This window comes from Apodemus sylvaticus, chromosome 1, assembly GCF_947179515.1.
Source record: "Apodemus sylvaticus chromosome 1, mApoSyl1.1, whole genome shotgun sequence".
NCBI classification, from domain to species: Eukaryota; Metazoa; Chordata; class Mammalia; order Rodentia; family Muridae; genus Apodemus; species Apodemus sylvaticus.
This window is the reverse complement of record NC_067472.1, coordinates 104,307,375-104,319,396: the sequence shown is the minus strand read 5'-3', so window position 1 is coordinate 104,319,396 and position 12,022 is coordinate 104,307,375. Positions and strand designations below refer to the sequence as shown.

The window sequence follows — 12,022 nt, the reverse complement described above, 5'->3', positions numbered from 1 at the left end:
GACTTAAAGCCCACAGCCACAGTGACACACTTCCCTCAACAAGGCCACACCTACTCCAACAAGGCCATGCCTCCTAATAGTGCCACTCCCTGGGCCAAGCATATTCAAACCACCACAGCATCCATCTGGACACCTAATAGCAATTTGACTCTGACTCCGATCCCTGCAAAATAAGTTCCCGGACTCAGTGACCTTCACCAGAAATGTACAGCCATGACCTCCTCTTTTGATGGTGATTGTTATATGGCTAACTGCTTTTTTGGTTTCTGTAACCTGTTTGTGCAGACATTCAAAGATCATTCTGAGATCTCCTGAAAAGCCCTTGGTTCATTTGTGCAGATACTCAAGGTCTTCTTTTGATACTCACATTTAAAAATCCTTCTCTCCATACACCCCTCTTGGTTCAACCTTCTCTGGTTGGCTCGGATACTGTTGTCCTGATGACAGCTACAATACATGTAACTAATTACAACTGTAATCCAAATTGAGTCTGTGCTCTTTTCCAGGGCTCTCTAACTCCTTAACATGGGGAGTAAGGGAAACTTTACACACCCAGCCTAAACCCACTCTTGGTGAGCACAGGACACAGACTTCCTGATCCATATATACCTCAAACTGTGCCTGCCTGAGAGGTGAGGTCACCACATTTAAACAAGGCTTCATGTGCAAGCTGACAGGTTTGATGCCTGGAACCTATACAAAGATGGAAGGGGAGAACTAATACCACAGGGTTTTCCTTTGACCCCTAGACACATTTCAAGGCACCAGGCCACAGGCATCTTACACATACAGTAAGGATATTTTGAAAATGAATGTAGTTTCCCATTTCTGTAGACATATCCGAAGTTATTAAAGTAAACTTGCAGGGCTCAGTAGCTGGTTGCATTTATCATGGGGTAGAGAGTGGCATTTATCTGGGTCAGCCCTTATATGTAAGGTCCATTCAATTCATCCTGCAAGAGCATTGGTGTGTGAGAAATGTGCCACATGAACTTACTCAGCTGTAGAAGTGTGGGCATCAGACCAGGGGTCTCACAAACAAATACCACAGTCTATAGAAATGACAGAAAAGCAAGATGTGGTTATAAACGGTTTATTTCCTTAAATTGCAACATTTATCACAAATCTCCTATTTTATACTGTTACTGCTCTGACTTGCTTTGGGCTGGGGCCTCTGATCGCTGTGCTGAGGTCAGTGACAAGGAGACCATCACTGCATCCTAGAACTGTGTGAAAGCAGCAGAGGTTAAAAGTAAAGCCAAGAGACATCTGGAGTCCTGCCTACCGCCGTGCCACCTGGCATGTGTAGGGAAAGATTCCCACAGACCTGCTGTCCATGCTCAGCAAGATCAGACCATGGGCCTGCCTGTCACCATAATGATCAAAAGGAAGAGGAGAAAGACAACTGCAGTGCTGCCCACTGCAATGCCAAGTTGACTTAGTGAGGAAAGACGCTCACAAAACCTTCCCTCAACTGCAGGATTCTGGCAGGAGCAGGACACACACATGTCCTGCCTACCTTCATGCAAGACAGAGTAGTTGGAGTAAGACATCCCAAGAACATCCAACCACCATTGCTATGGGCCACTGGCAGAGAGAGATGCCCAGAGCCCTGAGATCTGCTGTATGGCTTGGGCAGGCCATGGATACACAGAGTCCAGCCTGCCTTCCTGGCAGCCTGCACTCAGTGCAGGAAGGGCAAAGTATCCATTGACCTGCCCAGCTCGATGCCACAGAGGCAGACTGTAAATACCCAGGGGTCCACCAGCCACATGGCCAGCCTGCAACAGGAGCCACTACAGTGTACAAGTGTGGACAGAAGGAGAAGCAGGACAGTTTGGGCATTGTGAAGGGAGATGGAAATGGAGATGCGAGGGAGAACAGGAATAGTCTGTCACGAGTACCCAGCTGTGCCACCTCAAGGCCATGGTGAAGTCCCTGCCAATGCAGCCACTGAGGGCCACGTCGGGCCTTGGAGCTCTGTCACTGCCTATGGCTCATATTACCCTAGAGACCATGGGAAGGTCCAGGCCTCCCTGGGACCACGTGGATGTCCAGGGGCCTGTGCAGAACTGATCTCACCCCCCCCCCACTGGCTCTAGAGAGTTGCTTCTACTTCTAGCCCATGAGCAGCAGTGCTTAGAAGAGACCCTTAGATATGGCCCGGCATTTTGACTGGGTAGCATAGTGGACCTGGCCCTGATGCATAGTGGGGGACTGGTGAGCAGGTCCAGAGGCTGAGTGTGGCAAAGCTGACCCCCGTCTCTTCTCATCTGCTGTGAGGTAGCATGGGCACTACCTCAACTTGCCCCTTGCTACCTGCAGCAGCTTGCCACGACGGGGTGGGGGTGGGGGCAAAGGTCATGAGAGCAGAAGAGCTGGCTCTGACCCCTCCCTGGCTGTAGCACTAAGGGAAACTAACCCGGCACTCATCTCCCGTGTAGAGGTCTGAGCAGGAGTGTGAAGGCCTCTGCCCATTGCCTGTTGCCACCTAAGGTAGTGGGGAGAGGTGACTCCCCCCGGGGTCATGAGATCAAGTGAGCTGGGCCTGACCCTTGCTGGCTGCAGAACTTTGGAGAGTGCCCCCCCCTACTTCCCCTGGTAAGCACAGTGGAGCTGGCACTAGCGGTCAGGGTGCAGGGTAGATGGCCTGATGGAGTGAGAGCAAGACAGCTCTTCCAGCCCTCGATGACCTCTGGGCCCTGCAGGTCAACTGGGAAGCACAGTGGTGCAGGTTATGGAGACTTGGATGCAGGTAACCAAACCTAAGTGCATGAGGGCAGGAGAGGTGACCCTGCCTCCTGCCAGTGACAGCATTGTGTGACCCAGCAGGAGCAGTACTTGAGGAGATTGCCCTGGTGTGGATAAGGGAGAGCAGTGGGCTGACCAGCTCTGCAACCACCCAGGGCCAGCTCCAGGGCTTCCAGGTGGTCCACCCAAAAATCTACATTATCTGTGAACCATTGGGATGCTTGAAAGGGCCAGTCCTGCTGATTCAAGGTTGTATGTCACAGGGGAAACAAAAGGATAACCAGGAGGAGTCCTGGTGCGGATCCCATATGGAGGGTGTCCCAGGAGACAAAGACCTGGAATCAGATCAATGACTCATTGTAATGAAGGTGTGTGGTCGGGGGAATACTGTGGGACACATCATGACATAGTAGAGCTTCAGCCATGAGATGGATTCTATGCTTTGTTTGCGTTCTTTATTTTCCATCTTTGTTTTTTAGGGGGGGGTTGATTATAAGTTCAGAGGGTGCATATGAAGGGTCAGGAAAATGAGTGGCTGCATGATACTAAATTTACAAAAAAAATTGTATATTTTCCATTTTTGTTTGGGTTTTGTGAGGGGGAGAGTTTGTAACGGCAGAGGGTGGATATGAAGGGATAGGAAGATGAGTGCCTCTGGAGTGTGTGATATTAAATTCATGACAAAATATCAATAAAATGTTCAAAACAAAACAAAGCAAAACAACCAAAATAAGAGCAACAAAAACCTCTTATTGGTGATCATACATACAAACACTGCCTTCTGATCAAAGGGTAGTAAATTTGAAGTTTGGTGTAAATTTTAGTGTCTGACCCAGTGGGTTCTTTGGGTGCTTGTCAAAGTCAGCATCCCTCTCCTGAAAGGATCCCACACTTCCCCATAACACAGATCTTAAACAACCAATCAGGTGCATACACCTTGTCATCCCTTCAGTACTTAGACACACAAACTGCAGACAGGAGAGGGTTACAACTCAGCAAGTACAAGAAGCTGGACCAGAAGGCCAAGGAGAACCACAAGGAACAGGGATATGCAGCTCTATCTGGATCCTGAAGAAGGGAGGAGAAAGAGAGATGTCAGTGTGGGATCTCTCAGGACATGGATATCTCCCCTAAACATCCAGAACTCTATATGTAGTTCAAACCCCAAGACAGTAGGCTAGGGTAAGATAGAGGCCTATGGTGCCTGGCTAGACTCTTCCAGCGTCCTTAGGATGCATAAAGTATTCAAATACCTAGAGAGTGAGCAAACGGATGGACTCCCACCACTTGCCACATTCAGTGCTCTAAGATACTGCCTAGTATAGAAATAGTAACAGTAATAGTAATAATAATAACAATAAGAAGAAGAACAAGAACAATAGTAAGCATTCCCTACTCAAGAGTCTTCTCTGACTTTCTTGGCAGTACTACAGGCTTTCCCTTCTTTACATAAGAAGAGGATTCTGAGTATAAACCTTCTGAAGGTGTACTGTTAAAGCATCATGTGTCCTATAAAAGATGGTGTGAATAAGAGCTTACCTGTGTCTCTCAGCAAGCCTGGATTGGACATGGACCATTTGGCCCAGAAGGGCCAAATCCTTCTTAGTGGACTCTGTACACGAGTAGGATTCATGGTTTTCTTGGGACTGATCCAAATTCCAAATTTCTCTATGCAAATGAATAAGATGTCTGCAATCACTTCCCATAGTTCTACTTCTGCCCCAAAGACTTCTCTTGATTGCAGAAACCCTTCAGAGTGTCAGGGCTACTTAGAACTAAGACTGCACTGTGCACAGTCCTCTAACTGTAACTCATTTCAGGTTAGCTCCTTGGGCTCTCAGTCAAACTTAAGAATCCGGGACAACATTTGGTGGAGCCAGGATGTAAGCCAGACACTGTCCAGACACTAAGTGGTGGGTGATGGGAAACAAGGTCTCTAGATTGTAAGCAGGAGTTTGTTTTTTTTTTCTGCAAGTATTGAGTTCATCAATGTGAGTTTGAATCAAATGGCTGAGATGTGAACAAAGTTTTTCATATTTAAAATCAAATAGCATTTGTTGAATTATATATGCATGCCAAGTAATATACCTTGAATGAATTTCTCCTAATTCTCAAGGTAAAACTACTAGAGTATTTGTTATTTGGGTCTTCAATACTGAAATGGAAAAACAGATGCATAGATATCTGGTAACCCACCAAGAGTTACACAGAACTAGTGATGTTTGAACCAGAATACCACTGAGTCTGATTCCAAAGCTGTGGCAGAGAGCATGATGGTACAGTAATTTTCTTTGAAAGTATTAAGGAAAGATTACCATGATAAGTGATGCTTGAACTGTGCTTGGAATGAAAATTGCCATGACAAATTTGATGAAGTCTTTGCTTGCATTGAATAAGATAACTTGTCAGGGATGAAGAGAACTCAGGCCACAAAGCATGATGGGTATACATGCATAGAGACCCCAAACATGGGCATCTTTAGATTGAAAGGATGGAGACACAGCTGCAGATGGCACATGTCCCTCATCATGAGGAGCCCCTGGTAAGAGCTTTTTCCTGAAGTTGCTCACTGTTTCAACCATTTCTGACACACTGTCACTGAGATACATGCCCTGGGATTACCAATGCTACCATTCACGGTTCTAGGCACACTAGGCATGTGCAAGATCTACTATGTGGGGAGTACCCTCTCTTCCATTTCCTGAGGACCCCTGCCAGCTCCATCTCTAACCCAGACCCAGTCTTACCTGAGCTGCTAATGTCGTCTGTTTTAGTAGAACCGCTATAGAAGCAATTGTAGTTGCTCTTCTTCTTTTCCGGGGAGTCTAGATAAATTTCGTTATACTCTTTTGCTTTTTTTATTGTGACTTTTTGATATACTTCATAGCCTGGAATTAACACCTCCTCTTCCTTAGGTATGTAGGAAAAATCTTTGATATAAACCCCCAAACAGGTTTTGATGAAAAATTTTGTCCCATGACCTTTAAAAAATGGTGGAGAAAAAGCTACTTTCTCACTTAAAGATGACGATAAAAAATGCCCAAATCGCACAGAGCCCTTCCCCTTGTATTCAAATGTGGTATCAGAACCTCGGTAAACTAAACGACAACCCTGGTTACTCAAGAGCTGAAGAGCTCTTGTTAAGTAGTAATGGAAGGCCTTGAAGTGGAAGCTAGCATGATATATTTTGAAGTTTCTAATAGCATTATTAAAGCTGCTGTGGATTTTCCCAGTATAGGCAACCAAAGCTATTCCATGGTAATCATTGAAACCTTTGGGATAACTCTTAGTTTTGATCTCATTCCATTTTTTCTCTGCCTTTTTCCACTCAAGTTTTAACAACTCATTCATGTTGAAGTCTTCTTGTAACAGTTGGGGTGCCTTTTTCTCCATTTCTTCAACACAGCCCGAATACTGATCATCAAAGGCATTGGGAGCCATGTCCAGCATGGAAGACAATGACAGACCAGTCATCTGAAGGAAAGAAGCAGGGTCCTCTGTTACTCCCTAAGTTTGCTAAGTGTCCAGCCTGTGCTGGAAGCTGTGGAGCCTGCAGCATGAGATGTCACATACTCCAACCTCACACGTGGCTCAGGGATTAACACAAACTCATCACATCATAAGATGGGAGAAAGGCAAGGCTGAGATCTCTGATTCTGTTGTGCTTACAGATACTGTATTTCCTTCTTTATTCAATTAATTCTTTAGTGAGCACACAAAACAAGAGGTCTCATCATGACCTTTTCATATTCATTTATCATTGCAAATTGTTCATTCACACCCCCCAAACACACACACAACCATCTGATATTATCTTTACATTTCTTCTTCAAGGTTCATGCTCTCTAACATCTGCTACCACAGACTCAACCATGGGAACTGTCATATTGCAAAGAGGTGGGCAGGGGAAGGTGAGGTCAACAGGATATGGGTTTAGAATATTACCTGCTGGATTAGCCACCAAGTTAAGAAGAACTTGCAAATTGTTGGTGTCATCATCAAGGTCAAAAACTGCTGCAAGCAAATATAAGACAATGAAAGAGGTGTGCACACAGTCGTTTAACAGTCTGTTGATGGAGCAGCTCTGGGTTAATGATTCAATCTCTATGTAACATCTAGACTCCTGCTCACACTGCCCCTCCGAATGGCATATCAGGACTCTGTGAACCAATCTGCTTGAGGTCCTTAACAATGAGTGGCTTTGATCAATCCTGGTAACACAGAGCTGTGAAGCATGTAGGTTTCCAGTAGAAAACAGGACATATGTCTGCAGAACTCTGATAGGCTGTTCTGTTTTACTTTGCACAAATATGTAAACTGTTGTCCATGTTTGTTTCCTTTGTGGCTCTCAGTCAGCTTGGCACCACTAAATGAAATCTCATAATTGTTCTACGATTTGGGTATGGTCGTTCTCCAATGTGCCCAGGGTGCCCATATTGAGGTAGTAAAACCTTTAAGAAGTAAGGTCTATGAGGAAGGGACCAGGTCCTTGAGGTCATCACCCTCAAAAATGATCAAATTAAGTCTTGTGGGATCCTATTCAGTTCTTGCAAGAACAAGTGTGGCCTCAACCTCTCTGGTTTCCTCTCTTGCCATGTATGCCCTTCTGAACCTGGCAATGGCTTTACTGCCGTAAACCCTAACCAGCCAGAATTGTCATGATATTTTCCAGATATCACTCTGTGAACTATGTAGACACACTGACTGACTATAAATTTTCCAGCATCAAGAATTTTGTGAAGGTAATTGAAACCAAACTGAGGAGATAGCTCATTGGGTAACATAATTGCCTTGCAATTATAGACCCAAGTTTGATTCCCAGAACCCTAAGGAGAAAAGCAGGGTAGAGTGAATGCACTTGTAATTCTGTCACTGGGAGTTGGAGAGAAATGGATTTGTGAGACCCCCGAGCTTCACTAGACCCTCAGAAAAGGCTACTTGATGTGTCTCAGGCCAGTGAGAGACCCTGCCTTAACAAGACAGTGAACAGTACCTGAGGAAAGAGAGCAGAGGTTGTCCTCTGCTGGTTCCACATGCATGTACCCACACATGCATGCACAAACATGAGTAGGAGAGTGTGCACACATAAAGAAAAGGAAAAAGAAGGCACAGCCTGCCTTAATTAGAGTTGTATCTTATGAATGTTTATTGTTTTCTTCTTGTGGGTGGATATTTAAAGTATCCCCTGAGTTGCAGGTAATTGAGTGAGGAGGAGCACTCACTCCTCTATGGTCTGTTAGCCATCCCTTCATTCATTCCTACCTTCTGTCATTTGGAAAAAAAAAACACAAAAATTACCCTCCACAATTATCTAAGCCCGTTGTGTTACTTTCCATAGAATTTCTAATTAATCTGACAAGACAATACTCTCCCCACATCCTGAGAATGGCAGAGAGGAGCTGCACATTAAGACTAACCAGTTGTTCTTGGGAAGGCTGGATTTCTGGTTCCTCCTCAGCTTGGCTTCTCCTGCCTGATTCTTTAGGGAACACTGCAGAGCCAACCGACCTAGGAGTTCTGCACTGCCGTGAAGACTCCCTCCTTCTCTATTCCTTGAATTTTAAATAATTATTAAATACTGTTAAAGGAACTATAGTCAGCTACAGAAAAGCTGAACACAGGATCGCCTTTGTTTGCACACAGACACTATTCTCAAGAATATCAAATACTTTACTTGAACTTTCTGTCAAGATACATTGAACAACCTAGGGTAGTGGCACCCAGCACACGGGAGGTAGAGTTAACTCTGCCAGTTGCAGGCCAGCCTGGTCTATATAGTGAGTTCCTAGCCAGCCAGGAACTGATGTCATATCCTTCCTCCAATAAAAGATAGAATGGACAGATATCTACAGTGATTTCTTTGCAAAAAAAATGGTGTTGGCCCAGGCCCTAAAAAGAAATTAAAAAAATGTAAGAAAAATTTAATTAACAACAAAAAATTATGTATCAGTATCACCCAAAAATAAACAATAGCTCCACACTGGTGGCAGAGCAGTTAAGATCAAGCACTACACTTTCAGAGAAAGAGGGTTCAATTCTCAGCACCAGGTCAAGCAGCTAACAATAGTCTGTAAATACAGCTCCACGTTATAATGTCTCTGGCCTCTTCAGACACCTGTACTCATAGACACAGACACACACATACTGGCTGTGGTGGCAAAACCTATGATCCCAGGCTCAGATGTAGAGATGGGAGCATCAGAAGCTCAGGTCACCCTAGACTATATGATGAGTTTCAGGACACAATAGGCTACATGTGACCCTCATCTCACAACAAGAGAGCAGTGTCATGGTGGATGGTACACACTTTGAATCCCAGCACTGAGACTGCAGAGACAGGTGGATCTCTGTGAGTTCCAGGCTGGCCTGGTCTACATAGGAAGCTCCAGGACAGACAGGAATACACGGCAAAAGGGAGCCTGTCTAAAAAAAAAATACAAAAAAATTTAATACACCATATATTGTATCTGACAAATAATTATAAAAACTATTAACTTAATGTTTTTATTATCCTATACCTTGATGACATCACTCTAGAAATCCTTAATTGACTGTTGGAATTTTAATATTATGCAATTGAGGCAATAGATGTTTATATTGCTCCAACACTCCTCTATATAAAAACAACTAAATTATTTTTCTTTAATTGCAATATGCTCCTATCAATTTCCTTTATCCTCAGGAAAAGATGTGAAGCCTTATGTGTCCTTCTTTAAGCAGTCTCAAGTCTCTAGCCAACCTTCCTAAATTCTGAAAGTCCTCCTGGATAAACCAGACATGGCCACACATCTGTGAAGCCAGCTTTTGGGATCACATCTCAAGTCCCAGGCCACTTTAAGATATAATGAGACTCTAAACACAATAACAATGGTAAAATAAAGCTCTGGACAGCAATAGAAACACAGGCGATTTCCTCTGGCCTTGTGTACAGAACAGAGCCATTTAGTATTCTACTATTTCCTTACAATGTTTCCTAATGTTTGGATGTATAAGAAGTTCTCTGGAAACATGTCAACAGAAATTGGTGGACCCCAGTCTCAAAGTCAAGTTAATTTTTCACAGATTGTTTCTTTGAATAAAGATCTATTTTTCTTATTTTTAGTAATGAATATGCATGTATATCTGCAGGGGTGGGGTGGGGGTGCGGTGTGCACCTGAATTCAGGTGCCCTCTCAGTCCAGAGGTGTCAGATCCTCTGGAACTGCAGATATAGACTCCTGTGAGATACCCAACATGGGGGATGGAACTGAACTCTGATCCCCCTGTAGGAGCAAGCACGTGCTCTTAACCACTGAGCCTTCCCTCCAGACCTCAGTTTGCTTTGAGGAAGTCCTGCACAGCATAAGATGCCAACTGCTGAGGATTGAACCTAGGACATTATGCAGTCCAGGCAAGCACCTTTCCACTGAGCCATACCCAGATGGAGGGTGAAGGCTCTTGACATAGGGCATATCTCCACTGTCCAGCTTTCTCCAGCCTCAGCCAGAACCACCCCTTTCTTGACTTTAACCTTATGCTTCAAAACTCTATTCTGAAAGCAACATATTTGAGAAATCCCGGATGCTAGAACCAGCAGACATAACTGTCAGAACAGGGACTTCCTCATTCAGGACACATGGCTCAGCCATCCTGGACTGGCTTTTCCATTCGCATTCCCCTCTGTAGTTCGTCAGAGTGGTTCATCCAAATGTCTGTCTCTCAAAAGGCTATGGTCTGCTTCCCTATGGGACAGATAGGTTCAGCCTCAGTCACTGGCACCGATGCCCTCACAACCCATACAGGCTGCAGATGTGCAGCATGAGTCACTTCTGCCCCACCATGACCTGGGATTTGTGCCTGACAAATTCCCCTGGAAACCTGGTTAGCTAACACCTTGAACCTCAACATAAACATCCACAGCGCTTTCTTCTGTCATCCCCATCCCACTTTTCCTCCCTCCTTCTCACTCTCTGTCTCTCACACTTCCTATCTGCCCTCAATCTCCAAGATCCTACACTAAAACAGGAACAAGCCGATGTTCTCAACATGCAGGAGATCTGGTGCAGGAGGACCTTGTGTGCTGGTGCAGTAGGACTTTGGGTTCTGCGTTAGACTGCGCTATACAGCAAGTGCTATGAGTCTTTTTAAAGCATATCTTTTAAAACTATGGAAGGAAAAATGGATAAATAAAGTAAAGAAGAGATAGAAGCTGATGTTTCCATGTAGCTTGGAGGAAAATGGGACTTGCTTAAGGATAACCATATTCTTGTCTAAAAACCCAGGAAGTACAGGAATAAAGAAGTCTTTGTACATAAGAGACTGAAGTTGTACCTGGATGCCTGTTGCATCCTACGGGACCTGGAAGGTAAACTGTATGGTCCTTCATTGTATTTTTAAATTTCTAGAAACATTTATAGCCTAATGCCTGTCCTGCCTTTCTCTAGATCTGACCCCATCTCTTACCTGGGCTATTTCTTACCCAGAACTGACCTTTCAGGAATGGACCCCACTGCATGGGCCCACTCCAGCTCTCAGATTTTTCTCAAGTCCTCTGCACTTTAGAGACCTTCCCCTACACAGGTCAGAGTTCAGAGTTGTTAGGTACCTGAGAAGATGTTTGGCAGCTGGGTCTCTGTCCTCTTCTCAAAGCAAGTGTTGCAGAAGGCAGTGCTGTGGCCCTTTTATCTTCTGGACAATGTGCTTTATCGCTTCATTCCTTCCTACATTTCAGCTTTAGAAAACCACAGAAATTCTACTGCATGATTATCTAAGCCCGTTGTGTTGCTTTCCACAGAATTTCTACTTAATCTAACAAGACAATATTCTCCCCACATCCTGAGAATAGCAGAGAGAAGCTGCACTATGAGGCTGACCAGTTGTTCTTGGGAAGGCTGAACTTCTGGTTCCTCCTCAGCTTGGCTTCTCCTGCCTGATTTTTTAGGGAACACTGACGAGATGACAGAGCGAGGAGTTCTGCACTGCAGTGAAGGCTCCAACCTTCATTATTCCTTGAATTTGAAACAATTATTAAATACTGTAAAAGAACTATAGTCAGCTACAGAAGAGCTAAGCACAGTGTCACCTTTGCTCCTATACAGTCACTACTCCCAAGGACATCAAACACTTTACTTTAACTTTCTGTTAATATAGTTTGAACAACCATGGGTAATGACATCCAACACATGGGAGGCGGAGGTAACTTTGCCAGTTGCAGGCCAGACTGGTTTATATAGTGAGTTCCTAGTCAGTCAGGAAGCTGGTATCATACCCTTCCTCCAATAAAAGATAGAAT

At 44.5% G+C, this 12,022-nt stretch overlaps 1 protein-coding gene across 26 annotated transcripts in view; it reads right to left on the bottom strand.

The window, feature by feature from the left end:
- The window catches only part of LOC127664680 (T-cell ecto-ADP-ribosyltransferase 2-like), a 154,146-nt gene that overhangs the window by 76,582 nt on the left and 65,542 nt on the right, over positions 1-12,022 (bottom strand). For 3 of the 26 annotated variants that reach the window (XM_052156761.1, XM_052156810.1, XM_052156853.1), the window contains exons 2-5: positions 6,697-6,765; positions 5,499-6,225; positions 4,291-4,419; positions 3,482-3,819 (exon numbers count right to left, since the gene is read on the bottom strand). The exons of 7 other annotated variants lie outside the window; for them this stretch is intronic. In XM_052156761.1, the coding sequence (XP_052012721.1) occupies positions 3,809-3,819; positions 4,291-4,419; positions 5,499-6,225; positions 6,697-6,765 (936 nt within the window). In that variant the 3' untranslated portion in view covers positions 3,482-3,808. 16 more of the 26 variants (XM_052156772.1, XM_052156826.1, XM_052156792.1 and 13 more) reach the window with 12 other exon arrangements.